The sequence below is a fragment of the Lepisosteus oculatus genome, chromosome 2 (genome assembly GCF_040954835.1).
Source record: "Lepisosteus oculatus isolate fLepOcu1 chromosome 2, fLepOcu1.hap2, whole genome shotgun sequence".
Lineage (NCBI taxonomy): Eukaryota > Metazoa > Chordata > Actinopteri > Semionotiformes > Lepisosteidae > Lepisosteus > Lepisosteus oculatus.
Genome location: NC_090697.1, coordinates 60,275,468 through 60,290,510, shown reverse-complemented (window position 1 = coordinate 60,290,510; position 15,043 = coordinate 60,275,468). Strand labels below are relative to the sequence as shown.

The window sequence follows — 15,043 nt, the reverse complement described above, 5'->3', positions numbered from 1 at the left end:
ATGGCTGTCCCCACACTCTGACCCCAAGCTTCTCTCTCCCCATCTGTATGCCTGTGTGTCTCATGGAGAGCAAGCGGGGGTATGTGAAAAGACAAATTCCTAATGCAAGAAATTGTATATGGCTAATAAAGTGATCTTATCTTAATGACCTAAAGAGTGTGCTAGACACCTGTAAGCCTCTCACTGTGACAGCAAGAGCTAATTTTCTGTAAACTCTGCTACAGACATGGGGGCATCTGTAGTGTTAAATCTAGCATCAGTAAGGCTACAAACAAGAAAAAAGGAGGCTTTGGTCCCATCTAGCTTGTACAGCTGCTAGTAGCTAATTCATGCAAGGATCTCACCCACATGTTTCTTGAAAGAAATCCAAGCACTGACTGGCCGGCTGGTATCTTTTTCAAAACTCCCACAACCTTTTGTGTAAAGTGTAAGTGCCTCCTTAAATGCACTTCCCTTTAGTTTCCATTAGTGTACTTTGGTTTGTGTTTCACTGTTTCTGAAGATCACTGGGTAAATCTGTCAATGCCTTTCTGAATCCTGCATTCAAGTCCCCTCAGTTAAACTCTAAAAAGATTTGCCTAACAGTGTAGGTAGGATATTCCTTTAAACATCGGGATGTTCTTGTCACTCTTCTTTGCACTAAACAACAAAATCTTTAATGTGGTGAACAAAATTGAACACAATACTTTTAATCAGGTCTTACAGGTGTAGTATGCAATTTTAGCTTCCTTTAATTTAATATTTAAATTTTAATTCACAGGTATGGATACAAAAGATTTTAAATTGGGGGAAAGGGGTGTAAAAAGTATTAAAACAGTATTAGCTTTTAAGGAAATAAGAACTTAAATCCACCTATTTCATCTCCCAACAATGTGAATTGACATTCTGGAAGACAAGATTCAAATGGAAAGATTTAATTAATCAAAACTTCCAAAACAGTAATCTTTTTTTAAACTAACACCTTCTATTTATAGCATGAAAGGAACACAGTAACTTTTTGTTCAATGTACAGAAAATCAATTATTCCACTGTTCTGTCAGGGAAGAAACACATTAAGGATTTAGTGGGGAAAAAAACAAGTTCATGTGGTAAATGTCTATATATTATCTTGTAAGAAATGAGTTATCACACTAAACAAATCTGAATTGCTTTTTTGTTTAGCGATGGAAAATAGTTGGTATTTTATGTTAACTAACAAATAAAGAGTATTGTAGAAGAAACCACTGTCATCAGGCTGATGATAACCTGGTGATTCATTATATCAAGCTAATGTATCCCAAAAGTCAGAAACGTAAAAAAGTATTGTAATGTATTTCTTAGACTAGAGTGCCTAAACAAACCCAAAACAATGCTGGGGTAATTTAAAGCACAGTCAAGTAAGTTTTACTAGAATCCAGACACAAATCACCAGATACAGGCTGCGACTCTTTCAGTGCCCACCCCCAAGAACGGTGCTCTTACTGTATAACAGTGAGAGCTTAGAAAGAGTCCCCACCCCCCCAACAAGCAAAAGAGGGAGAAAATGGGGTCAAACAAGCCATAATTTTATAGAACAAAAAAATAAAAGAAAGCAAGCAGTCCCATTCATGCACCAGAATTAATCGGTCCTGGGCTTGGGGAAAGCCATGATGTCATGTGGGAAAGATCCTCCCTATTGTCTCTGTCAGCAATGGAAGCCCCAGGTAGCCCATCGCTGCAGACTCCCTAGACACACAGGCTTCCCTAACAGTTCACAGCACAACCCTCATTAACACACAACAACACAAAACAAAGGGTTGCCAGTCCCAGAATAAAGAGTTTTCAACCCCATCCTAAATAAAGAGTTTGCAAAAAGGTACAGTATAAAACAGAAACAGGCTTTCAGTTTTAAAACACACTTTGCGTCAGTTAAAACCATTGTCTTTTTCTAAGTATTTCTATTCTTTAACAGAGTACAATAATGTTTTTTTCTCCCCAACTATTTTCATTTACATTTCAATCTCAATTTAGTTGCATAAATAAAGAAATAAACCGTTTACGAAAATATAAGTTCTGCAAGTACTATATTTATAGTTAATATGACATGGAGGACAGGATCGCAGTTTAAATATGGACAAAACTTGTATTTTTACTTATTTGATCAGCCTGTTGCATAGGTGAATGTAATCCCTCACTGTTTAAATATTAATAGCATGAAGCAGCAAAGCCATAATTGCTTCTATTACATGTCTCATTCAAAATTAATCTTACTTGCAATGCCAATAACCCCTTGGGGGTATGTAATATTTCAATGGTATGTACAGTACAAGTAACAATAGAAAATATAGCTGGTCTCTAAAGGGTGGAGTGGCGCTAAAAGGAAATAACTGCAACTATTAAACATCTCCTGAAAGGTACATAACTAAAGCATTACATTTTGCAAAACAGACGCAATGTTGTGGCACATCTCATTGTTTATTAATGAATATTAATGAATTTAATACTGCAACGATTAGAGAGAATATCTCGTTAATCTCATTCTATACAAAGACAAGAAAAGAAACTGTCTTTTGAGGTTGAAAGGTTTTGCAATCGTCTGTACACTGGCTTCTGGAGCTATATGACTTAGATATATTAATATCTATATAAGAACTCTTCAAATTTCCTATAATTGATTAAAAACTCACATGTGGAAACGTATACTTAATGTGTTATGACCTAAATAATCTTCTAAGTAAAACAGGTAAAAATCCAGTTTGCACACATATTGCCTATGCCTTTCTCAACCTACTCTACTGGAGAATTTTGCTACAACCACCTGATTAACTTTTTTATTTATAATTGGGAGCCTTTAAATTAAAATTACAGGGCTAATGGTATTAAAGACCTTATACAATGTGGACTAGAAGGACTACACATTAAGTAGCTATCATAGCAATCTTTACACATTTAGGCTGCAATGTGGTTTGCATCCTGAAATGGTGTGTGCAAAGCTACTTGCTACCTCTCAGCAAAGTACAAGGCATCCTGTTTCCAGTCAGTGAGGAAACAAGTGCGCCCTGGGCCAACATCTACTGTGCCTAGAGACTTCCCCACTGAAAAAAAATTCAAATTCAGAAGAGATCAGGCCACCTCACACAGCAGAGAATGCTTGGGCCTCCTGCTTGAGCCACAAACAGCTATGCATGAAGTCTTCTCACGTGTGTAAGGTTTGGCTATAATCTTTTTAAATATAGCTTTGGGGTTAAAGAATTAGACTTAAACTCAAACCAAAATCACCACAACAACCCTGGCACAGGTCTTCCAAATGTTGTTGGCTTTTAATACAAAGAAAGGGCATTAGGCTGCATTCTGCACTAAAGGCTAAGGCTAAAATAACTTCAGAAGATATCCGAGTGCTCATAATACATTCGGCTCCTGTTTTTTAATCCTTTTCTTTTTCTTAAATCTATAAAGAGTGAAAACGAAAAGTTTTGATGGTACCCGTACTCTGGTATAAGAGTGCTTTTTTGACAGTAATATTTAGAAAAATATTTTAACACCTATTGAATATACTACTTTAAAATCTGCCGGGGTGCAAGATACTGCAGTTTCATTTTAAAAAATCTGAAACAAATAAGGATTTCTCCATTTACCCGTTCTTTAACTATATAATAATTAGATATGATATACATTATAGACTGATATGCTATCCACCTATGAGCAAAGAATTTATATGTACATTATTAGCTGTTATTATTAGAGTGTTTAATACTTCCACATGCTTTCACAAGTAAATAGGATTAACAGAACACTTTAAAAAAGAAATTCCAGTTTTGAGGTGTTAAACATCGGTGTACATCCATACAGAAGCCGCATGCATTTAGATCACATTCTATCAAAATCAATTCTATTAAACTTTAAATATTGTTAATGTTTTAGTTGTATACCACATATCTGCAAATTGAGAACAGTTTGTAAAAAATGGGCAGGTAATGCATTTGTCACACAACACTGTAACATGTGTTTCAAAGAACAAAATGATTAATGTAATTAATGTCACTTCCTGATGTGATCATTTTAATGCTAAAAACACCAACAGAATTTAATGTGCACATGTTGCACTACTAAAAAAAAACAAAGTTAGCTCTTTCTGATGCCACTTAACAATATGTCTTTATCATCCATTAATGTCTGGGATAACAGAAATGTTAGCACACACAACTGCAAAGCTCTGTGTTCCGGTTTGAATTTGAATTCTTACTCCTCCCTCTCGGCAGTACTTGATCTGCACAGCATTCCTGTTTGACAGCAATACAAGCCCGGACTGCTTCTTGCTGCACCTGGGCCAACCACACATTGTTGACTACCCTGTCCTACCCTGTCCTAGAAGTGAACTTGACAATTATGAATGGTATTTCTAAACTGGTTAAGATAAACCGCAGACAACCTTTAATGTGTTTTCTTCCAGATATTTGGGATATTTGATAACAGTGGATGATTCTCCTATCTACCATAAATCACCTTTTATAAATTAAACTTTTCCTTTAGAAACTCAGATCTACATTAGCCCATTCCTAAGAAGAGAACTACAAGCTGAGAGCAACTCAACAATCCTGCAAGCCTAAGGTTGGATTTTTTCCACTGAAAAATTGTCCCTGGACAGTGGAAGGGAAGAGCTCGCTTGTCCAATTTCACCCATCTTCAAGATGTGCACGCTCCTTAAAGGATTCTAATAAGAACAATCATCTTTAACCTCCTATCACCATTTCTTCGGATTACCCAAGTCACTTCTGCACTTCAAATAGGTCTCAGACAAGGATCAGCAATATTTAGCACCTACGTTTGACCTTGTACCACCCAGTCCTGTCTAACCTATAGAAAGGCCATATAGCACTCACTTTGTAAGGACTAGTTTTGAAGCCAACAGTGCATTTTCACTGTAGAAGCTGAACAACATAAATAATGCACATGAATGTTTAATAGGCAAGAGAAGCCCTTTCATCTTAAAGAACAGAAATGCTATGTGCCAGTACTGAAGAGCCGTGTCTGTTAGTAGGGAGATTAAAATATCAGATTCCCTTGTATTATTATAGGAAATGCATCTGATTTTTATACTGCGTTATTAACAAAACACCTCAAAAAGTGCAACATTTATCTTTTATATAATTGTAATACATAAACAGTCTAATGTCTGTCTCATGCTTTATTTAAGTGGAATGTAAAATACATGTAAATGCATCATTATAACAGTCAAAATTCTAAACAGGCACATCTGTATTAAATAAAAGTTATTTTGCTTTAAATAAGCATCAGATTACACTATTTAACAAATGTGTTACTGTATTCCTAACATATTGCATATGATAACCTTTGATGTACACAACTAGATTCCACATGTGCAATTATGGTTTCAGACTATTACTTCTGTAAGGATTCCTGTGTATTTAAATTAAACCTTCAGAAGAAGAGTGATCTGTATCATTTATAGACCTTATTTTTGTTTATGGTTTTCATAGAGAAATGAAAAACCGGTTTCAACAAAAAATGGAAATCTGATGGTTTAAAATGAAAGACAAAATTATGTTATGAAAATAAGTATCATGCTTTTCTGTCTTTTTCCTCCCCTACTTGGCCTGTTGCATATTCATTTATATATATTCTTTGGTAGCTGTCAACCTATAGACCCATGCCATTCAATACATAAGCCCCCTGTGTTGTGAAGCGAATGGGCACTGGGCAGATTTTCGTCTTGCAAGGTTACAAGAATGCCTCTATGTTCAGACTTAACTTGGCTTTCTAAGAGGCTATGTAAATGACAGTTACAATACCAAAATACTGCAACACTGACTTCTGAGACACAGACTGTCAATCCTCACACTTCAGCCTTAAAACATCTGTTCTATCTCAGCTCACAATACAGGCTGAGCCCTAAATGCCGGTGATCACAGATGTAATCCAGACGGCATCATTCAGCATGATTGGGAATCCTCAGCAGCAATAATGAACTGATCTGCTGGAAAGCATAACCTAAATCATGCATCTCTGCTCCTTTAGGTCAGTGCACGACAATGATAAAATAGCAATTATCAAACTGAGCAAAAGACCTAAATAATGTTTGTTTTTTTAAAAAAATCTGCTTGATTTTTAGAAAAGCATGAAACTAGGCAGCTGTCACACCTTAGTGTCACGCTTAGTTTAAAATATCTGCTTTAGCAGTCCTGTACACAGCAGACCCTCAAAACATTCATCCTGTTCAATTTTGCAAAGCTTGTAAGGCTTGAATGACTGTGATGCTATAGGCTCAGTGTAGGTCACACGCTAATGCCTTTGTTGTCACTTTATATCAGATTAATGTTGCTTGTATCATCTAGTACCCGAAGCCTGCATGCAACCACTCCCCTACTGTGTCATAGTGCTGTAAACTGCAGAAGGAAAGAAATGTAATTGGTCCACTCCTTCAGGTAATGAAACAGGTTTATTGTACCCTTGTAAAATGAATCACATGGGTGCTTCTTCTAACACAAGCCCATACAGGTAGCTAAAGATACACCCTTTTATGAACCTGTAACATATTTGAAGGATGAAAGGCACTTAAAAGAGTTTATCCCAAGATTTGGTGTTTTACACACTTAGTTTATATCACTTATTAAAGTCTCCATTTTTAAATGGGTAGTTAAAAAGAGACTTTAGGTAGTGCGTGACAAAGTAGTAGCTTTGCTGAGAATGACAGCTTGCTTTAAAAGAACGACAAACTCTAAACAAAAACTAACAGCGAAAGCTGTAGTCTCTCTACAGACTGAATTCAAATCCAATTTAAATACTGCATTTTACATGCAGAAGACAAAAGTGAAGGCAGAACTCAGTGGGCTGCTAACACACAATTATTGACTCAAAGGGTTATGCAACCAGACACTGACTTTTACACTCTGAAATTTAATGTAGGGATGCTTCCCCACCTAGCTTTGTGTAACAGAATTGTGAAAGGACAGATGGTAGATTCAGAGTATTATACCCAATAGTTTACCCCCAATAAAAGTCACCAAAATTGTTTATGATCAGTAGTAGATGGTAAAGCAAACTTTTTTACATCCTCATTTAGTCAAGCTGAGGAAATAGTTAAGGTTGGCCTGAAAATGACCTTATGCTGTTGCTATGGTGACTTTTTGAAAGAAAGCAGCAGTCAAGTGAAGAGAATTATGCTCTGACACATGGCAAGGCATATTAGGATGCAGGCAAAGAAAGGATGCTTATAAGGAGGACTCCATTTACACTCACTCTCTCCTCAGCAGGTGAAACAGACAGCTACCAGGAGGCACTAGTCTAGACTAGAGTGGATCTCAGATTTCTTCATAACTTTGGAAGAACACTTTCCAAAACTGGTTGGCTACTGTATGTTACCGCAAGAGTACATCATCTTAGTAGTTGCCGTGTTGCCAATACCAATTAATGATTTCAAAAATCAGTTTTCCCAAAATAAATATTTTATTAACTACTAAATAATGCAATCTTGACAAAGCAAACTGTCAAGAAAAAAAGGGATTTATCTAATTAATCTTAAGAGCATTTCTTCCTTTAGAATCAGAACCAAGGCCTATATTGCCTTTAATTTCCCTGGACATTGTGTGAGATTTGTTCCCCAAAAAGAGCAAGCAGAGTCTTACCTGATATCCCCCTTGCCAAGGTTGCCAGTGGCAGGATGCAGGATTGTTTGGTTCCCCTCCATCTCCACCACACATTTTGTTTTAAGGTCTTTTTCTATATGAGGAAGAATACAAGACATTGACTATTACATTGAGACAACACAACGCTTTTGTCTTGAGCTGTTTCTTGAGTAAACTACATCCCGAATGGAAAAATTCTACATTTAGCTTCAGTCTAAATTGGAAAAACATAACATCACTTTATTAGCCCTATACAATTTCTTGCAGTAGGAATTAGTCTTTTTGCATAACCCAGCTCCTTGGGGTGATATTCGATTCTGGCTTAACATTCGACCCACATGTGCAGCATATTGTCAAAACATCTTTTTTTCACCTCAGAAATATCACTAGACTACTCCCTATGTTATCACTAACTGTGGCTGAAAACCTGATCAACACATTTGTGTTCTCTCAAATTGACTACTGTAATGCTCTACTCGCTGGGGTATCTAAATCTACTTTGAACAAACTGCAGTATGTCCAAAATTTGGCAGCCAGAATCCTGATCATGTCTAGTGCAAGTGATCACATTACTCCTCTCCTGGAGTCTTTGCACTGGCTTCCTGTCAAATTCCATGTGAACTTTAAAATCCTCATGCGCAACTATAAGGCTCTGCATAGCTTGGCACCTCAGTACCTGTCTGAACTATTATCGCCCTACTCCCTACCTCGCAACCTTCGCTCTTCTAATTCTGGTCTCTTAACTGTTCCTCAAGCTCCTCTACATTGTATGGGTGACAGGACCTTCTCCTGTTATGCCCCCAAGCTCTGGAACTCTCTGCTCAAGGATATCAGAGTGTCACCTTCTCTAAACTCAAACTCAAATCCAGGCTCTCTTTAGAAGAGCCTTTACTTAACTGGCTCAATTTTTTACCACTCTGCTTCTATTTTTCTTAGTACCACCAACCACGGTCTCCTCTGTATATTGTAATTATGTTTTATCTTGTGTATTATTTTTATTTATTGTTGTTGTCATTCTGCAAAGCACTTTGAGAAGCCACCTTTAAAGGAGCTATATAAAATAGTTTTTTATTGTTATTATTACATTACCACAGAAGAGGTACGGCGATCTGTGAAAATGTGAGCTTTCAATACCAACATCACTTAACCTGCACACACTAACAGAACCCCAAAACACTACTTTTCAAGAAAACACAGTTGTGCTGGTTCAGTGGTCAGGACGCTTAACTATGTACAAATACTGCATTTTCACTCACATGTACCTTGGAACAATAGTATGGTTTAACATTTGGCAATATAGAAATGATCTCATTAAAGGCATCATTGCCAGCTAGCAGAAAAAAACTAATTTTTAAAAGTCGAATGGTCTATCGTTTTCTTTAGCTTTAAAATTCTTTTTTTTTCTGAACACCAAATTATTTTTTGCCATTTGCAGTAAGTTACAAACGCCATTGTGCTGCTAAAAAGCAAGACAGTCCTGTCCAACTAACAGCCACTATACACCAGCTGTGTGCCAGCGCTTGGAGAACCCATGTGACATTCAGCTGCTAGCAACATGACAAGGATTCATACACATGAGTCTGGACCGTAGTCTGTGTTCTGAACAAATGCCTTACTGACCGAGTCACTCCTGAGCCCCAGACAACTGCTACCCTCCTCGCAGCTGAGCATGTCTACTACATTAATCATTTCATCACATCATTTGGATTAATTTTGTCCAAGATTTCTCCTGGTGGATCTGTGTTTACAACTCACCAACGGGACTATTTTTCTCGCAACACCTAACACCCATATCTATGTTTACAGAAGGTAAAGTAAGGTTTGTGTAAAACCAGATGCATCACCCTAAACCTTGTTTTCAGATACAAAACCACATATTTAAGCCTTTCTCTAGAATTACAAGAATCTGCAGGGCACGTTTATCAGGGTAAAACTACATTAATTCATTTTAATCACAGTTCTTTAGCACAAAAAAGAAAAGAAGCAACTGTACTAATTCAAAGAGTTTATTTGCAGCCAATACATTTACTGTACAATTTGAATTCTTGGGTACAGAAAGCAAAAAGGCACTCTTTATTCTAGAAAATACTATAAACATCAAAGATCACTCAGTACAGAACATTACAATATTAATGTAACAATGTTACAGAGTAGGTCATGGAAGGAATAGGAAATAAGAGCAAGAAAGGTTAATTTCACAATCTCAACTTCATAATGTGTATTAACTAGACATTACTATGTTACTCCCTTACATAAAGATACGAGCATATGTTATTATAAATAAATAATACTTTGCAAATTTACAACAAGAGTTTCAAACATGGTAATCAGCTCCTACATTATAAAATACTGTTGTCTATATTCAAGCCTAAAGGCATACAAGACCATGCTATCTCCTAATTTTCCATTGCAAGGTTTCCTATAGAAATGCTGAGTAGACTACAGCAATTAAGGTAGAGATCTGTGTTCAAGGTTATCACAGTATTCACAGCAAGTACGCAAACCAACAACCTTCCAGTTACAAGTCTAATGCCCAAACCACTACTTTACATTTCCCATTCACATCCTACAAAAAACATTTTATACAAAACCTCTTTTCATTTAGAATGTAGGTAACAGGTCAGCAGTAAAGCATAATATTGTAATTCCTAACAGGAATTTAGAACAGCAGAGATCTCAAATCATGTACAAAAACAGTACTGCATGTCGGAGCACACATACAAGAAGCTTGTTAAAGAGTTTTAAGGCAAGAAACAAGTCTTATAGAAAACTATGAACAGCAAAGTCTTTAATTGTTTTTAAATATGCAGCTTCTTTGAGTCATCATCACAAATTCAGAACCAATAAAAGGCACAGGTGAGCATTTTTCACACATTGGTCATTAAAGAGAACAAAAAACACTTATGTTAAGGACAGCTTCAACATTATTGAATATGCAAAGGCAATAAGACAACAGCTAGGTTCACAACTGTGAGGATTTAGGAAACACAATAAACATAGGCTACTGTAGGTCTCTCATCAAATGGATAAGAAAATCTGACAAACTACCATCTGGACTACAGGAAATCAATACTCCTAGCCCAAAGGGCGAGTATGTGGCAATGATAGAGCCTTTTTGCTATTTGAAACCTTTGACTTATGTCAGGATTTGAACCTCAGCCACACAAAACATGAAGTGGGGACTCTAACTAGTATGCCTTCAAATTGAAAAAGGGGAAAGTTTGATCTAATTTGTTTTACACTTCAGCGACTGGTACAGATGAAGCAGAATAGCATTATACAATATTTGAGATCCTTGTCTACATATGTAAATGTAATAAGCTTGAACTATAAAGCACCAGCCTTTTGTTTAGACAAGACTTGTAAAACATTAAATTTATCATATCGCTGTGGACTTATTTTCTATAACTGCTTTCATCTGGGGTATTGCCATCAAAAGGCAACACTCTTCTGTGTCCAGATTGTAAGACGCCTGTGGAAGAAGCTGAATGCCCTCTTTTAGTTTTTAAAAACTTGATTTACTTTGTGCAGACAGGCATGGTGGTACTATCTTCCAGCTGCTTGCAAATTAAGTAAATGGAGAGAATACAGTCTTTGACTGGTGCCTAAAAGCCAGTAAACATGAGCTGCTAGGATTTACTATATTATTTAATTTTTACAAATCCTTTTAGTAATTTACACAATATAAAATAAATGACCATCCTAGGCCACTCTCACTACAGCTGGGTTTAATATGTATGGCAGAAATGAAGACTCTATAAAGATAAGGATATCTCTAAAGATAGGATGATGTTTTAATCATGATAACTATATTTTAAATACTGCAGTTGTGTTTATGCAGACCTTACAAATCCTTTATGCAGAAAGGAATAGTCTTTAAAAGAATAAAAGAATAGTCAGAAAATGTAAACAACTAGTGAAATTAAATGCACAAACTGCAGAGAAATTAAAAACAAGTTGAATGGGCTCTGGGACTATATTTGAAGTAGACTAAAACAATTGTTAAGTGAAAAGAAGCTTATCATGTTTCATAATTAGCAGATTTTAAGATTGTTAAGTGGGAATATTCAGCCAAAGTTTAGAGGGATACCACATGACAAAACATAAAAACTGAAGACCTGGAACACTGAATAGAACTATTATATTTCCATATTACTTTTCTAAATGCCAAAGGAATTTTACTCACTCTTTGAAAAGGTAGATAAAACAAAGACCCGATGAAATTCCCTATACTGTATCTCTAAGGTGCCAATCAAGAACACTAGATTCTCTTATAGTGTCTAATTAGTTGCGGGGCTATAGGTTAGAGAAAAAGCATACAGTTTGAAGACAATGCAGTACAGCATACAAGGGCATTACTAGAATATGAAACTACATATTTAGTGGCAGAGCGGTGGCTCTGTGGCTAATGATCTGTGGCTGTGGCTGGAAAGTTGCTGGTTCAAATCCCATAGCCGGCGAGTAATCCTACTCCATTGGGCCCCTGAGCAAGACCCTTAACCCCAAATGCTCCAGGAGCACTGTGCAATGGCTCACCCGGCACTCTACCCCAAGCTTCTCTCCCTGTCTGTGTGTCTCATGGAGAGCAAGCTGGGTTATGCGAAAAGACAAATTCCTAATGCAAGAAAATGTATATTTAAAGTGAATAACTGATCACTAATAAAGTGATCTTATCTTACATATATAGTATACAGTTTCAATTGGATAGGTACTGTTATCAAGTAACTCCGTGTCATCTCTGATTTTAAAATGTAGTACAGGAGATAAGCTCAAAATAATTTTGATGGCATTGATCATCACTAATTCATTTGTCAGCACCAGGGAGAAAAAAATAATAGGTCCATTCCAGACTGCAGCCAGAGGTAAGATAGAGAAGTGTAGCACAGCAACAGAAGCCTAGACAAAAACTTGCAAAATATCCAAATAAACTAGAGTTACAAAAATACTGAACGAATCAGTCCACATTTTTTTACTAATACATAAAAATGTTTATCACAAAAAAATACTGAATGATGCCTTTCTAACAAGTATTGTTAAAATTCCAGTTACAAATATTTACTAATTAAAGGAAAAATTGTAATTATTTGGAAACAAGGGGAAATCTGTTCAACTTCTAATACTTGAGGGTTTACACAGAGAGCATTTCTGGCAGCCTGTTTAGATCTTCTTGCCAAAGTCTACTGAAATTTAACATTCTCATAAAAAAAGGTGTTCCAAACCTTTTTTTTTTTATTTCTGTTGCAATAAGGATTAGCACTCAGTCATGTGCGTGTCGGCGGGCAGGGACTGGGGAGATGTACACATTGCTGAAGGAATGGGAAAAACTAGCTTTTTAAAACTCATGGAACTTGAGACAATGAAAGGAGCAAATAAAAGTGTAGCAAAAATCCATATTTATAAAACCTAATCCAGCCAAATTCAATGCCAATGGACTTAACATAAACTGGTCATATCTCTTTCATAAAACCATGACTATCACAGTAACCAACTCTGTCATTTTTGCTTATGATGGATAATTTCTAGGAGCTACAGAAAGGAGACATTAAAAAATGGAAGCTGGCTGCAGTTTTAGAAGAAAACTAACACAAATCAACCAAACACTTTAAGGCAAAAAATGTTATAGTCTCACAACTTTTTGAAGGGCTTATGGTTTGGAACAAGGGTCTTAATTTCAGCTTCTCTCAAGGTCACAGTGACACCTGGTTTCTGTTCCAACTATGTTCTTATAAAAAGGATTTTTCTTAAGGATTTCTAGATCAAACCATTCAGTTTATTAAAGATAGTTACCATGAAAGCTCTCTATGGACTAGTCAGAATTATTAAAAGTATCCAATTAAATAAGTCCAGATAAATAACAGAAATAAACCAGAATATACACAAAGAATTTAATTTGAGAACCTAGAACATGATTAAAACTATTTATTGTTTTAAAGGCAAATGAATCTTTTCACTCAAAACATTACAAACACATTCTTTGGGATCACCCTTTTAACTTAACTCAATTTTAAAAACTTTGTAAAGAAGATACTTTGCTAACCTGCTCTATAAAAATAAATAATTCAAAAAGTACACATTCTATTAAGCTGAAACCTGCTGCTTAATTGATTAGTATACCATGACTCATGAAATTGGCCTAATGAAGAATAAAATACATCCCTATCATGGCAAGCAATGGGCACAAGTTAAAATACACCCTAGATGGGAAGCAACCCACGGCAGGGCACACACAGACACAGAAATGCACACGCTCATACTATGGCCAATTTTCCCAGAAGCCAATTTACCTAGCCAACTCCTTGCAGATTCCTGGAACCCAGGGCCGCAACACTACAAGGTAGCAAAACTACCACTGCTCCGCTGTGCCACCAATGAATGTTACTCAAATGTTTTTACATCATTCATTTTATTTGCAATAGTTTAGTGCAATCAGCTTTACCAAAAACATTTATATTAAGACAACCAACATATTACATAAACTCTCCTCTAACTGAAACACGGATCAGCTCCTTACTAGGAGAATGACTGGACAGCTGATCAAAGCTACTGACTGGGGAGACTTTTACTTCCAAACTAAAGCCAAATTTTCTAAGTTGTGAGACTGTATAGCATGCCGTCTACATTTACAGGTAAAACAGCAAAGAATAACGATGGTGAAATCACCCTGCTATTTGATTGCTGTGAGATCTGCTTCACCGTCTTTAAACTGCACCAGGAGTTAAGGACGCTAACTACATCATGCTTGAAATTGCAAATTTCAATGTTACGGTTTTCGCATTTCTCTTTTATGAACACAGTAAAACAGACTATCTTTTAACCTCTTAGCACCTATTGCACCTAAGCCTTATTGATCATGTCACTATTCTTTTCCACATCTATCAGAACAAATATTCAAAATTCTAACTGGCTATACTATCAAAAAGTCCTGGCTCATTCAATAAGTTATTTCTGATTTTATATAAATATGCTACTGTATATAGCAATAAAAATGCTAAGATACTATAACACATCTTAATCTTTTTGACTCACCCCATTGCAGAATTGTGTTTCAGGAAGCTCATTACTTATTAAATTGATAATTTACAGCATGAACTTAAAACATTATTAGTATCCAATTCAGAACCTACATGTCACAGAAACAGCTGATAAGGTTAACAGGCTGACCGCTTTTAAGAATCTGTAGAAATGCTAATAATGTAGCAGTAAGACAAATGAATGTACCTCGTTTTGGTACATTTTTGGTAGTTGTTGTAATAAAGATAGTGATTCACTATTTTCTAAAAAAGTGGGAATCTGAAGTTGTAGTGCTGGCATTTTAGTACTGTAGTCCCTTTGTGGAAAAGTGAGAGAGTCTGTTGATCATTAATAACCAAGTTAATAACTAATCCAGGTATCACTATCAGAGTTGATGAGCTTCATAAGTGTCAGGCCATTTGTGTTCAAGC

At 36.1% G+C, this 15,043-nt stretch overlaps 1 protein-coding gene across 3 annotated transcripts in view; it reads right to left on the bottom strand.

Annotated features, from left to right (window-relative positions):
- The window catches only part of LOC102685707 (kinesin-like protein KIF13B), a 77,264-nt gene that overhangs the window by 57,048 nt on the left and 5,173 nt on the right, over positions 1 to 15,043 (bottom strand). For all 3 annotated transcript variants that reach the window (XM_069179957.1, XM_069179960.1, XM_069179959.1), the window contains exon 2: positions 7,602 to 7,695. In XM_069179957.1, coding sequence (XP_069036058.1) covers positions 7,602 to 7,695 — 94 coding nt within the window. The remainder of the gene's footprint in view (positions 1 to 7,601; positions 7,696 to 15,043) is intronic.